The sequence below is a fragment of the Vigna unguiculata genome, chromosome 3 (assembly GCF_004118075.2).
Source record: "Vigna unguiculata cultivar IT97K-499-35 chromosome 3, ASM411807v1, whole genome shotgun sequence".
NCBI lineage: Eukaryota > Viridiplantae > Streptophyta > Magnoliopsida > Fabales > Fabaceae > Vigna > Vigna unguiculata.
This window is the reverse complement of record NC_040281.1, coordinates 23,055,516-23,071,264: the sequence shown is the minus strand read 5'-3', so window position 1 is coordinate 23,071,264 and position 15,749 is coordinate 23,055,516. Positions and strand designations below refer to the sequence as shown.

Genomic DNA, 15,749 nt, shown 5'->3' with positions numbered 1-15,749 from the left:
AGTCTTCTTCACTGGTATGATTTATTAATGTTCTTATATTTTGCTTTATGTCATTTATTCTGATTTTTTAATACATTTCAATTTAATTTTTCAGTATTTGAATTCCGAGTTTGTTGCAAGAGCCTTGGTAAAGAACATGAAAAATCATGAAATTCGCAATAGCATTGGTTGCTCGTGCTCATGCACCGTAAGATGGGGCAAAAAAAGGACATATGGATGTTTTTTAAGTTGTGGATGGAAGAAATTCTGTGCTGAAAATGTATTCAAAGCCGGAGATGTCATAACTTTCGGGGTCGATAGAAATCGATAAACTATTATTAATGTTACGAAGGATTAAGTTTAAAATGTTATGTAACCGTATTTTGACGATTACATATGTTTTGGAAGTACTTCTTCATGGATGCTTTTGGAATTTAGAACGAATGGATAACTTATAACTTATTTTGTTTCCAATCAAGCTTATTGTTTATAGTACATTACTTATTTTGTTTCCAATCAAGGTTATTGTTTATAGTAGATTTCTAGTATCATAATTAAACCAATTAAACTAAGTGTTTGTGAGGTAAATTATATTATGTACACAATGATTACATCACAATTCTGTTAATCAAAAGTTATCATTAATGTTAATAAAAAAATTACGATGATGAAATAATAATATAACTTAACTGATAATAACATTATGTCGCATACGAAACTAAATACAAAAAAAGTTTGATAACATTCTATGATTGATAAAAACTAAAGCAGTGTATCAGTGGTTACGATAATTAACATACATTTATCAAAAGTGATGAAATTATTAATTCATGAAATTCCAAAAAACTAAACAACATAGTCCAGTCATTCGATTTCCTTCTTGATAGTCTTCAGCAGCTTGGTAGCTGATAGTTTACTAGACTCTATGTCCTGAGACGATTCTACAAAAACACCACTATTTTGCAGGATTCTCTTTGATGGAGTACCCAAAGAAGAATTATCAGGATCATTGTCAGCTGTTCCACTCAAACTCATATGCATCAATTTATAAATTACAAGGATATTAATTATAACTTAAAAAAAATTCAAAATACATAATTCAATAAATACAAAAATAATTACCAAGTCATTATCAGTGTCTGCTGCTAAATTACAAACCCCTTTGGAACGAAATTCAGCAATCTAACCAAATAACATGACGAAACAATAATATTAAAATGTAGTTTATGTCGCTGGAAAATTAGAAAATCAATCAATACATACAACAAATTGAAGACATATTTAAAAGGACTAACCATGCCACTGGAACTATCACCTCATAGATCAATTATGTTCTTATGACTGCACTCAGCAAGCTATGAAATACAAAAAAAGTTAGAATAATATCATATTCAATAAAGTGTATAATTTAAAAGCAGATATGAAGTATACCAAAGAAATATTATTCAAAATAATTACTTTTACGGGTTGTATAAGCTTTTTAATGTAATTGATTATTTCAGGTAAGTCAGACACTTTAATGACAAAGGCACATCTGTTCCTTGGTTGGGTTCGAACTTTGAAGGCAAGAGTACAACCTAACATTACATCCAAGTCATCAAGAAAGCACTTGGGATCATCTTCACCCACCTAATTTACAAATGAAAAAAAAAAGAATTTAATATGAATGACAAAGGAACTAATAAGACTGATGTTGACAATATTAACCTTTATCATTTCCTTTTGCAATTCTTCAACGGAAATACCAATAACGTTTCTACGTTCTTGATCCCACACCACAAAGTTAGCATAATTAAACGCATCATCACAAACTTGTAACTGAAGTTTATACCTATAAACATTTGGAATATTATAACAAATCAAATACAAAAAGCTGATCATATTAATTTGAATGAATATAAAATAACATACTAACTTGAACATGGGAATGTTGTTTTCTTGATCATAATAGGTGCATTTGAAAGGACCAGTTTCATTAGTTCTTTTGTTGCAATGATTACAAACGAAGTAGTACCACCCATCGTTATCAAGACTAAACTTAATAGTTGTGGCCACAATTACACATATGATTTCCTAAAGGAAAATAATTTTGTCAAATACCAAACAATCTACTATATAATCAAAACAATAGAATACCTTTGTTTATAAACATACCTTTTTTATCAATGGAATTTCAGAAATGCTCTTCACTAAACATTTATAAACAAACCTTTCAGCATCACTATATTGGGAGGACTGAGTCAGTTGACTACCAGATTGACTCATAATTGTTAATTCATCAACATAAATTCTGAAATATAAGTAATCATAAAACATTTGTTTAGAATTGTATTATTATATGACTCATACATAATCATGTACATATTTTACAAAAAATTGAAAAAAAGATACGATAATTACTCATTTAACCGTTGTTTGAATTGGATAATTTCAGGAATATCATCATCCATAAGTAATTTGGTCTCATTCCATGTATTGGACACATACACTGGCCATTCCCCTATTCAAACCAAAATTGATCAGGAACATAATTAAGATCTTTTGACAAAAAATTAAATAACAACATAACTACCTATAGCTGCTTTAACCTTGGCTTGAGTAAGAATCATAACCAACTTGTCTGTATTCAGATTCTCATTATACCTTTCTAAAAATTTCTTGCAATATTCATCCCATAACGTACAAGAAACTACACCACCATTGCATATGAAGAATTTTGTTAAAATAAATAATATGTGGTGTAAAAATAATCATTATGACGAAATTACCTCAGATCCATCAAACTAAAAACAACATTTTTAGACTGCGCATTAGTTTTGACATTATCTACCCAACCGATCAAATTTGAAATCATAAAGATTACAAATTGAATTCAGGAATAATTACAACATCATACTTGCCTAAATAAATCAAATAAAATAATTCTAATTGTACATACCAATCAACAAATTCGGAGACAAATTACCAACCACTACCTCTTTTATACTTCGAAATTGGTAAACTTTTTTGGGTACATTTGCAATAGCTTGGGGACGAACAAAAGTGGCTCCGATGAACAATAATTTAAAAGGAAGTGCACACACTCTATATTGACCATCATTTTTCACAATTTTGAAATTGTGCATGATATATGTATCACCTTCCTTCAACTTCCCATCCCAGATATCAAATTCGTCCTTCTTAACTATGCAATGTATCTTGTCCCCCTAACAAATGATATGGCAATCCAAGAATCGATAAATACAGCATTCTCAAAAACAATAAAGGATAAAACAAAAATTACATAATTCACTACAAAAAAATAGGTATTAACGGAGGTTATTTTTTTTATTATCCAGGGTTAAAACCTTCGTTAAGTCATTTACCCGGGATTCTAGTTTCCCCCGCTAAACCATCCCTGGAGAATGTGTTAGCCAGGGTTTTTTTGAACCTCAGGAAAGATCGATCAATTGTTGGGGTTTTTTGAAACCTTTGTTAACTTCCGTGGGTTTCAAAACCTCCGCTAACTACCATGGGTTTTCAAAACCTCCGCTAACTATCATGGGTTTTCAAAACCTCCGCTAACTACCATGGGTTTTCAAAACCTCCATTAACTACCATGATTTATCATTTATACATTCGTATATATTTTTTCAACAACAATAATTTTCGGTATATAGTTAAAATATTTCTCCATTACTATATAATTATTTGCTACAATTAGAACCAAACAACCTGATAAACAACATACTATAAATGTATTCTACAATGTAATCCACATGTTCCTTTCTAAACCAGCCCAATACAATTCCCCACAAATGCAACTTCATGGTGATATATTCCTTACACTAGAAAATAAATAACATAATAAACAAGCATGGCATCTCAGAGAGCTCGGATGGGAGATTTCCTGTCAAGTTATTGTTGTCAAGATGCATTCAAAACATACATATTAATAACTACTAAAACATTCAACCATGGTCCTACATGCTGGCCAAGATATATGAGTGAATTTACAAGAGTTTCAATGTTTTGATATTGCCAATTTCCTTCGGTATATTCCTAGTAATATCATTCCACATAAAGTCCTTTTAGGATGCACCCCTATCTTGGATATATCCTAAAGAACATATATATATATATATATATATATATATATATATATATATATATATATATATATATATATATATATATATATATATATATATATATCCTTTTATTTTTCTCGCCATTAATCAACTAACATGTGTATTATACTATATACGAGTTTCATGTATATATATATAAAAAAGGATAGACCTGCAATGATTATCCGCATTCATCAACCTTTAATTTTGGAAGTGGACAATGAGTGTTGCTTTCCCTTGTATGTGAGCATATGCAAGTGATGCCACTTTCTCACTGTTGACTTTCACCAAAAACCAAAAAGATGTATCAATAAACCAAAAAGATGAGGAAGGATATATTCACATAAACAATGTTAATGTGGAATATTGCAAATATTTATTTGAAAAGATATGAAAGCATGCCAAAATACATCCCAAGCAGACATAACACATTTGGTTTCCCTAGATTTTTAAACAAAAAAGTTTTTAGATAAAAAAGATACCCACATAAAAATATTCAAATAAAAAACAAATCAAAGTTGTAAATAAATGAACTTATAGATGGTAGTTGAATCAGGATTCAAATAATGAATCAGACGATTCAAAATTGAACCGTATATTGAAGATTAATAATAAAACATCCTCTCACATTCACAAACTAAGAAAACAAATTTAAGCATATATTCATGATCAGTAACCAAATAAATAAATCTAGGAGCATGAATTCTGTTAAAATATGTTATAATAGAATAATATTAATATTCAAAATAAATATTCTGCTATTATAATTATTACACATTAGAATATAGCATTGCTATATATATATATATATATATATATATATATATATATATAGATAGATAGATAGAGAGAGAGAATGAGAAACATTACAGGCTTCGAATGAACTCTATTACCATGAACTCCCTTCAACCACAACGAGACTCCAATGGAAGTGATAAGCTTTCTGAAAAAACCATTGTCATTCCTAACAAACTCACGGCAATAGCTGATAGCTTCAAAAGAGAACATTCATGGTACAACTGCAAAATACCATTTCTTTTTATGGATTAGACAGATAAAAATTCTACAGTAACATGTTTTGAGTGAACCCTTTATGTGCTGGTTTTCCTTTTGTTTCTTTTTCTGAGTTGGTCTTATGTAGGTTCGTTGCTCCTCAAATCCCAACAGACTTTTCAATTCAAGTACAGGAAACCACTTATAATGTTCACAAGGTATAAATGGTTCTGCATATTTAAAGCCCTGTGAGTGCATAAAATTATTTACTTCTTCTTAATTGGTTTAGTAACATGTAATAGATTAATCAGCTCTGTATATAGAGCTCATGAAATATGATAGTTTCAGTTAAAAACTTTACAAAATGGTTAAAAAAAATTAACAAGTCAATTCGATATCTATTTGATCAATTTTGAATATTTTTTAATAGCTTTAATTATACTAGCATAAAAGTTACATATTCCTTTTCTTTGTGAGTGCACGGTTCTATTTATCTTTTTTTGGATAGGGTAAAAAAAGTTCCTCCAGATAGCAGAAAAACAAGATAATAGAGACAGATTAACAATCCTGAAAACAGAACAACACAAAACACGGGGAAGCAACAATATATATAAGTATCCATGCATCATAATTTACATCTAATTAATTTGATCATAATTGTAATCAATAGCGAAATTAATTTACCGGATTCCCATTTACTAGATCATTACTAAGCATACTCAAGTCCGCACCACTAATCAAATTGAAGTCAACACCATCATTCTGAAAATAGTAGGGTGGAAGAAGAGTGGGTGTTGCTGAAGCCGATATGCTTATATCAGACATCAAGGCATTGAAGTAGGGATACTTCTCAACCTACATCACCAAAACTTTAATATTATTTTTTTTTTTCAGTAAAGAAAAATATAATAAATGCATATGGTGCTAACCTTGTAGTTTGAGAATATAACTAGCTTTTGTCTCTTGATGTCGAATTGTCCTTCAACAGTTCACGAGTTATGTTGTGTAAAATCTCCCCGTCGAATTGCGTATCTTTTCCATGTCTGCATGTTGGTTGTTTCAATATCACAAACACAAAACGAAAGCATGTTATTATGATTTGTGGTTAATTATTAATATTGATGATGTTCTGAAAATATTAATGGTGTTATTATACCTAGATGAATTGAATACATGCGGGCCATTTTGTTTGTAGAAGTCAACAATTTGTGTAGGAGTAAAGGTAGCACGAGTAGGATCTTGAGGGCTTGGTGTGGCTAACAAAGCTGTTATGAGTGCACCAGTGCCACTCCCTCCTATCACATCAAAGAAATGTGCTAAATCTGCATTTGGATCCCTAGCCTACAACTCAACCATATTCAAATACCTAAATATAAGAAGCATACCATAAGAATGGTAATAATAAAGATAATAGATCACACTGACTTATATTTTAAACGCTAACCTCAAATCGTTTTGTATCAAGTGCTCCAACAGGCTTTGAGAGATCTTGAAATGTAGATGACTTGTTAAAATCAAGAACCTCTGATGAGTGGTTAGCCAAGACCCAATGAAAAACGGGATATTTGGGTTACTTGCAACTGAAGAACCTTCACATAACTAATCACTTTCTCCAACATGGTGACCAAATCAACATGTAAAATTCATCAATGAAAATATCTTGACTTACTAACAGTAAAATTCTATTTGAAACAGAGTATTTATAAGAATTTTTAATATGAAGTATTATTTGGTTCTCAAAACTATGGAATGTATTGTAATTTGGTGAATTGAATGAAGGACATACTACTGGGATGCAATAAGCATATACGAAGACATAACAAAGGAAAATTCTAAACAGGAAACAAAATAGAGCCATTAGATAATGTGATACTTTTTTAATCTTACATTTTAAAGTATATCCAAAATTCTATAGAAAATTAACGAAACTTAAAAGAATAGTAGCCAAATTAGAGTATAATAACCGGGAATATCAATTTTTGAGCTCCACCAATCACTCATTGGCATTTTTGGGTGAAAGAATACATAAGCTGTTTAGAGATTAAAATAAGTGAGCAAATGTACATTAATAAGGCACCGAAGAAGCTTGGCTCAAACCCCATCTTTGACGTCCTACGAAACTTGAAGGCAACAAATTGAAAATGTACTGAGTAAACATGTTGAACATCACAAATCCAATAGATTTCTCCAATTCTATTTCAGAAAACACCACAATCCATGTTGAACATCTGAATTATGAAATCCGCGGATAATGAAGCGAATAAACGATGTGCCAGCGCCTAAGGAAAAGGAGAAGAAGGAAATCAAATAAGTGAGGTTGAGAGAAGAAAAGACGCATTACCACAGAAAGACGAGAAATCGTGAAAGTGAAGCGGAACCCTAGAAACCAGAGGCAGCGAGCTATGGCGGTGAGCTACGACGGTGAGGCAACTTCGTCGGTTACGATGCTTCTTTTCGTTGAGTGCCTGATTAGGGTTTAGGAAGATGAAGAAGAAAGAATGAAAACAACGAGCGAGAGGGAGAGAACGAAAATAAACACGAGGGAAAAATAGAATAAGTTCTATATATTTGTTGGGGTTTTGAATAACCTACATTATTTTGATGGGGTTTTCAATAAACCTATGTTATTTTAATGGGGTTTTAAATAAACCTTTAGAATTTAACAAAGATTCTTAAAACCTCTACTATTTAAATTATTTTACCAAGGTTATATTAACCTCCACTAAATATCCTTCATTAAAATTAATATTTTTTGTAGTGATTATTACCTTTTGATCAATGAAATCATTTCAAGGTGCACATTGGAATTGCGGTTATGAATATACCACAAATCAAGTACTCTCACACCAAGTTTCAGGGTCTCCCTCCTTCCATCAATATCTTTAATCATATCGAACTTCTTTGCCATTAAAACCTAGGAAAAATGACAATATCAAAAATAACAAAACATATCATCAATACAAATACCTTCCAGTATCACAGAAAACATATACACCAAAGCAAATAACAAAAATACCACCCACAAAGGAGATCCAAAGTACAAAAAAAGGTAAAAGGGAAATGAAAACCTAGATTTCGACAAAAACCTATAGGGTAGTCATAAAAACGAAAACTTTAATGGAGATAAAAAAATAATGGTGAAGAAAAAACAGAACAATGATAACTAAACTGGAACTACAACAAAATAAACGACAAAAACGGCCAACGGAAAAAAAGACCCAAAAAAGTTACATCATGAAGTACACAAAACAAAAACAGTAAACGTAAACTTCAACAAATATCAACAATATGAAGAAAGAAGACAAATTTAAAAACAAAACAAAAATTACAAAAACTAAAGTTGAACTTAAAATAAACCAAAGGAAAACCTAGGGCAACAAAAAAAAAACAAAAAAAATACACCTGATGAAGCAGAGAAAACACAAAGGTATAAATGACAACGAAAGATTTGAATTGTACAGTTTGACGAACCAGCGTGGACAAACATTATCAAACAATGTTGAAGAAAAAATAGAACTTTAACATGATGAAGCCAAAAAAAAATGAACTCACCATGAACCAAACCATATATAAACCAAGGAAAAAAAACAAAGACATCACCTGATCAACCAAAGACAACCCAAGCAACAACTTCAGAACTGAAATATGTAGTGATAGACTTTGAGGAAGAAAAAACATAACAATGATAGACTTTGAGAGAGATAAGCCACTGAAACAATGAAATGAAAATATGAAATGAATAAATCAATAGAGTGTAATGGAAGCTACCGAAAAATAGAGTCTGACATGAAAGATTTCAAATCAGCTGCAGTATTAGGCGACACTGCATTTAGACGTAAAAGATGAATCTGTAAAATGTCAAAAAAACCAACGTAATGGACAACTGTTGAGAAATTAAACATGGGTAGAAGGGTAATATCCCTACCAGTTTGGGTTCTTATATTTATAGTAGATTTATTAAAATTATAAATATGTACGAATCTCATTTAAAAAATACTGATGTTGGCCAATGAATAATTTTAAGTGATTTTCAATATTAAAATTTTAAAATAAATTGATAAAATGTTATTTTTACAAAATATTCATAACTTAGGCCTTTTTAAAATATGATAAAAGATTTTGTTTAACCTACAGTTTTGAGAGGAAATTGTTAGGAATCCAAGTGTGAGTCTAAGTCCCACATTGACCAGAAATGAGAAAGTAGAGCACCATATAAGGATCAAGGCCCATAAACCCATCGCCTTAAGGTTTTAGGTTGAGAGTGGTGTCAATGCCTTATGTGGTTGGGCTCAGGTCTCAGTGGTGTTTGTTCTCTCCAGTGATACCCTCTCTTTATAAACCTAACAAGTGATATCAGAGCCAATGGTTAAAATCGGCTCAGACGAGTGCAGTATGGTCCTAGTATCAAAAGTCTTCCTAACAGTGTGGGTCAGGTAAAGCGTGTCCCCTTAAGAAAGAACGACGGTACAGAAAATGTGAGATCCAGGAAATTCATAAAAATTAATAATTAATAGAGTATAAGAAATGAGGGGTTGAGACTACCATAAGAGAGTTCTTTGATAAATCCTAGACAAGAAATAATGTTAACCTAAGTGGTTTAGAGCACTTGATTATGTTGAGGGGACTTGGGTTCAAGTCCTGAGTATGTCATTAGTAGATTTATTTAATTCTATTTTATTTTGCAATTATATCGTGAACGTGAAAGCATGAATTAGGTTCATACGAATGTGTGAATTAACAGGAATCATGTGATAGTTTGTTGGTGTGCATGTGTTTGATGGGTAGGAAGGATATGGGTTCGAATCTCGGTTAGAGTGAATATTATTCTTATGTTTTACTATTTTGCCAAGTGGTTAAATGATCTAGAAACTGTAGAAATTCTCTGGAAATCAAAAAGGTAGCAGTTTAGGTGTAGTAATGGCTATTAAACTTTAAATTTAAATTAATTTCGTTTTCATAATTTTTTTATTTATTTTGGGTTGAATTGGTGAGAGGGGGAGGAGTGAGTGAGAAAACAAAGAGTCATATTGTGTGGCTAGGGAGTTCTGAGAAATTGCAATCCAGAGAGGGAATTAGAGTGGAGGCAAGGAGGGGGAGCTTTGGGAAACAAGGAAGAATTCATTTGGAATTGTTGAAGCTAAAACACCAGGTAAGGGGAGCTAATCTTTTTTTCTTCTTATTACCATTTGTTTGTGGGTAGAACAATATTTGTAATTTGAATTATAGAATGATAAAGTGTCTTTATTTGATGACTATAATATGATATCTAAGTTTTATGGATGAATCAATGGTGAAATTGTGAAATGCACTTTTTGATTAACTTTTTGATGTAAAGGGAGAAATCCAAATTTTGATTCTGGAAAATTCTTTGGTATGTTTTATTGGATTAAATTAGGAAATTGTATTTTACTTTATTAGTTAAAAATGATTTTGGCCACTTGGTGGGTTGTGATTTTTCCTTCTGTGAATATTTATCAGAGCAAGGCTCTTAGTACTGTGAGTTGCTATTTTTTTTCTCGTGATTTTATAACGATGAGGTTTTATTGAATATGATTAACATTGGTTGACGATTTGATCATATTACTTCTATATTATATGGATAAAGTTGAAAATTGTTTCGGACAATTGCAGATTATTTCATGAATGATGTTAAAGTATTCAAATAGTATTTTATTGATTTGGATATTATAGTTACGGTCAAGTTTTTAAGTATTAATTTTTGGGAAATAAGCAATTGGGATTTACAGTAGTTTTGTGTTCATTGGCAACCCCTGTATCTTTATTTTCTTTTATATTATTACTTGTCAATGTGATGAGTGATGCGAAATTGTGGTGATATGAATAGTAAATGTTGAGGGGTGTAGTTTATGTATTAGGCAACACTTTTGTTATTTGAATGATGCTTATTTCACAACAGTAGAGTTGGTGTGTATACAATATTGTGGATGTGATTAATTTTAGTATGTTTACATCTATATTCGCATGACAGATTTTGGAAAACTGGGTTAATAAAATTTGTTGGTGTGTGTGGTTTATTATAAAGCCTAGAGTTTATAATGATTGATATTTTATAATGGGAAGAATTGTAGAGAGAATATAAGTATATTTATAAAAAAAAAGGGGAGCGCATTTTATTAGGTTGATTCTGTAGTAATTTTTCTTCTCTTTATGCTAAAGTGATGCATAATAGATTAAATAATATTATTTTGGTTTATTAGCTTAAATCTCATGGGTGCTTTATTGATGAGTTTACGGGTTACTATTCACAATAGAATTCATATTGTTAAATTTAATAAATACTGTAGAAAAGTTTGAAATTCTTTCATGTTAAAATCATAGTATATTTGTTTTGGACATATAAATTATAAAAGGTCAAACTATATTCTTTTTTATGCAAATACGAAAGATTAAAAAAAAAAGAAGAGAAATTGGAGTATAGTTTTTAATTCTATTTCTATTAGTAGAATTATATTGATGATAGATTAGATAATAATTTATATGGACTCTCAGTAAACTTTTGGTAGTTTACATATTCTTGGATTATTATATTAAAGATAATATAATATACAATTTTGAATTATTATATCATTTTAAGATAATATAATAATATAAGGTGATTATGGTATTATGGGTTAAGCGGTTTGTAGCCCAATTTTGGTCTGGCGGCGCTTAGGCAGCGCCAAACGATAGTGTAAGGGTAGGGGCCCATTACAGATGGATTCGCATGGATAGCTTGATGGCTTGGTCAGGGTTATGCTGGATTAGTTACGAGCGGGGAGGTTCGTAACGGAGATTGGAGATGCGTGATTGATGCGGGCGGGTAGGTCCGTATCTGTTGTACTCTTGTGTGGGGATACGAGCGGGGAGGTTCGTATGTTCCGTGCTCACACTTGAGGCTACTATGAGCGGGGAGGTTCATAGTAGGTGTTCACGCATGTTGGACTACGAGCGGGGAGGTTCGTAGAGTTGAACTACGGGCGGGGAGGTCCGTAGAGTTGGACCACGAGCGGGTAGGTTCGTGGGAGCATGATAATCCCTAAGGACCAAGGTTGTGCATGGATCTTTCTCATATAGGTTATGAGATTGGGGTATAATGTTATAAAAAGGTCGATAAACTAAAATTGACTAAGTTAGATTGGGTGAGGGTCACTTCTTATTATCTTATTATTTGTATAATTTTTCTTTCTCAGCTCACCCTTGCTTGTTTGTGTGTTTGTGTTTGGCGATGATCACGTGACTTGTTACGTGGGAGCAGACGTGAATTCAGGTGATCATGCTGATGCTTAGCAACAGAGCGGGGCTACCGATGGGGGATTTTCTTTATGCTATGCTTTCCTACCTTTTGTAATAGACATTATGATGTTTTATCCATTATGAACTTGTAATAAAGATGAGACAGTACGAATGGATTATAGCGAGACAAGTTTGAAATTTCCCGCGCTTGGGAATTTATTGAAATGACTGATTTTCTTAAAGTATATTTTGTGAAAAATCAGTTTTATCTAGTAATATCCATCTGGGGTGTTACAAAAAAGGGCAGAAAAGAGTACTCGTGGTTGAAGGGACTCACCCTTGAGGGGGGAAATTGTTAAGAATTCAAGTGTGAGTCTAAGTCCCACATTGACCAGAAATGAGAAAGTAAAGCACTATATAAGAATAAAGACCCATAAACTCATTGCCTTAAGGTTTTGGGTTGAGAGTGGTGTCAATGCCTTATGTGGTTGGGCTCAGGTCTCATTGGTGTTTGTTCTCTCTAGTGATACCCCTCTTTATAAACCTAACAAAAATTAGGTTAAAAAAAAAATTCTGAAAAAATATAATATAATTAAAATTTATCCTTTAACTTATGGATAAATTAGTATTGTAATCTTTCAACTATTTATTCCAATCACATTTTTTAAATATTAAATATATTTTTCTTCTTAACTTTTACTTTTTCTAAAATTTCAGTCAATTTAATCTTTTACTTTTATGAATGTTGTTAAATTTCTTATGTTTCAAATAAATTTAGATATTTATTCAGATTTTACTTTTTTATTTTTGGTTGACAAAATTGAAATTATTTTTTCTAACTTTTTATAAACAATTTTCGTAAATAAATAAAATGAAAATTAATCCGATGCACATTATTTGTATTTTTTAATTATATAAAAAATTAAAATGAATTCTAATCGAATATGTTTGTTGTTTGTGAGAACTCCTTAAATTAATATTACATTTTAATAGGAATTTAAATAATTTTATTGGAAGTTTTTTCTTTTCTTATTCTATAAAATGTTTTCAATATTTGTGATTTTTTGTAGTTAATTAGGTGTAAATGAACCATATCTAGGTAGTCTTTTATTATTTATAATTATTTTTATATTTATTATATTAAAATTTTTGAATTTGTTTATTTTTTTTACAGTAGAGATAGTGGTAGTAATGACAGATCATGATCATATTACTAAAAAAATTAAGTTCAGAAAAATTATTGGAAAAACATTTTACAGAAGAACTTTTTTTATTTTGCATAGGTTTTATTGATGTCTTATTTTGGTATTTGGATATGTTTTTCAGAACTCACATGTTTTATAAAATATACTTAAAATCTTAAATAAATTTAATAAAATTTAATTAAAAAAATTAAACTTATATAATTTTAAAAATAAACTAATTTAAATTTTTAATAAAAAAGGTAAGAAATGAAACATTTTATTTTTTTATTTAACACGGTACATGGTCTAACACATTCAGAAATCTTAATTGATGATCAATTGAAATGAAGACTATAATTGATGAGTGAAAATTTCTTACAAAAAACCGGTCTACAATAAACAAAACAATTTTCTTTTTAAAATTTAAAATTTAAAACATTGAAATTAGAAAATGAGTTATGTTGTTAAATTACAAGTTTAATTATATTTTTATTTTTCATATTTTCGAAAAACATCTTTATTTTTGTTTCTAGTTTTCTTTTTGTTTATAATTTTAGTCTCTAAAATTTTAATTATTCTTACTTTTGGTTTCTATTTTTTTTTTACAGTTGATTTTTAGCTTTTAACTAAACCTAATTTTATCCAATTTACAGTTTTAAATATATTGATATTATTGTTTGTCCTTGCTGTAGAAAAACGTTACTATGTCATATCTTAAAGTAATAAAGGGTTACGGATGATTAAAATAAAAATTGAATAAAATTATAAATAATTAAAAAACAAAAAATCAAAATGAAAAAAATACATAAAACTAAAACTATGGATAATTAAAGTTAAGAGACTAAAGTTACCGAAAAGGTTTAGCATTGTATAGATGTATAAGGTTTTATTGGTGTCTTTTAATCTGTTGAATGATTTTTAAACATGTTAAATGATTTCTTTTAACATGTGGAATGATTTTTGAATAGGTTAAAATGTTTGTTGCGTAGTTTTATTTGTTATGTATTGAATTAGTTGATTTGTTTTTTAATTGATTGATTTCACTTAAGTTAAGTGAAATCAATAGATTGAATGAAAAATCAACCTGTTGAATTTGTTAACAGATTGACTATAAGTTCTATTTTTCAATAGAGAGGGGTTTGATTTACCATTTTGAGCGTGAAATCATTGGATATTATGTGGAAAACTCTCTCTCTCTCTCTTGATCATACAAAAGTGTAGTCATTGGATATTGATCTTGGATCTTTCTTGGATCAATTTTTCTTAGTTTTGAACATGGAGAAAGAGATTTGGTTGGCTAGGAAGAGTCTTCATTCAGGTTTGATCTTTCTCAAGTTTTTGGGTGGTTCTTGGTGGTTTTCCAGGTCTGAAAAGGTGGTCTTTATGTGCTTGTATAGATTCTTGTGGGATTCAAGGGTCTTAGGATGTATTTTTGCATATTTTGAAAGTGTAATATTGAGGATTCTGTAAATCTTTCGAAATAGTGCAAGTCAGGCTCAGGTTGCCTTGACAAACTAGATGTAACTCTGATTTGAGTGAACTAGTATAAAAATCTTGTGTTCTTGTGCTTGCCTCTAACTATTCTCTCTTGCTTTGTGTTCTAGCATCTTGTAATTGTTCTTGTGTGTTCTAGCATGATTTGAAGCTTGACTTATATTTGTATTACTCATTTGAATCAATCTTGATAAGTCTTTCATGTTATTTTTTGTTTAAATTACAAATTTCAATTTGTGCAGAATTCCTAGTATTTCATTCGACTGATTTTGTGTTTTGATATGTTGGTTTACATAATATGATTAAAAGTGTGCAGTCTAGTAGCTTTTGCATCCTCATTTCGTGGTTGATTTGATTCAAGTTAAAAGAGTTTTAAGCTTTCAAAATTTACCTAAGTTTTTAATTAGCCAATTCACCCCCTTCTTGGCATTTCACCCATTTCAATACTCACAGCCTTCAGCAGCTATTATGTTGGGCACCATCTTCTAGCACTGGGCGATGCCTTTGAATGTCATTGATGCTTGTTGCATTGATTACCAGTCCTCTTCATGTAGCTCCTTCCATGATGAAGCCATATCCTCATGTATGCACTTGGTCATGGTTAAAGGGTTGTCATTGTCTCCCGCCTCCCCACTTTTCAAAAGGATTTCCCCTCAAGTCTTTTTGTTTCCTTATAGAAACATCTTTAATCATTTTTTAGATGTTTAACTTCTTCCCTTGAGATCAAATACCCTTCTAAAAGAACACAAAATGAAGC

General features: G+C 30.5%; 1 protein-coding gene and 1 long non-coding RNA gene across 3 annotated transcripts; both read right to left on the bottom strand.

Annotated features, from left to right (window-relative positions):
- Positions 1-843: 843 nt before the first annotated feature.
- LOC114175174 lies at positions 844-3,569 on the bottom strand. The gene is made up of 10 exons (XM_028059941.1): positions 3,564-3,569; positions 2,918-3,185; positions 2,748-2,805; positions 2,552-2,622; positions 2,380-2,479; positions 2,134-2,269; positions 1,895-2,052; positions 1,687-1,810; positions 1,557-1,608; positions 844-995 (listed from the first exon to the last, which is right to left on the bottom strand). Exons 1-10 carry the CDS (start codon positions 3,567-3,569, stop codon positions 844-846), a joined length of 1,125 nt encoding a protein of 374 aa, XP_027915742.1.
- A 1,450-nt stretch (positions 3,570-5,019) lies between these two features.
- On the bottom strand, positions 5,020-6,709 carry LOC114179913. Of its 2 annotated transcripts, XR_003603546.1 has the most exons (5): positions 6,526-6,692; positions 6,238-6,447; positions 6,011-6,124; positions 5,766-5,936; positions 5,020-5,107 (listed from the first exon to the last, which is right to left on the bottom strand). It is a non-coding gene; the product is annotated as an uncharacterized LOC114179913 (long non-coding RNA). The 2 variants fall into 2 exon arrangements; XR_003603545.1 differs by lacking the exon at positions 5,020-5,107 and having other exon boundaries at positions 5,698-5,936; positions 6,526-6,709.
- Positions 6,710-15,749: the final 9,040 nt, after the last annotated feature.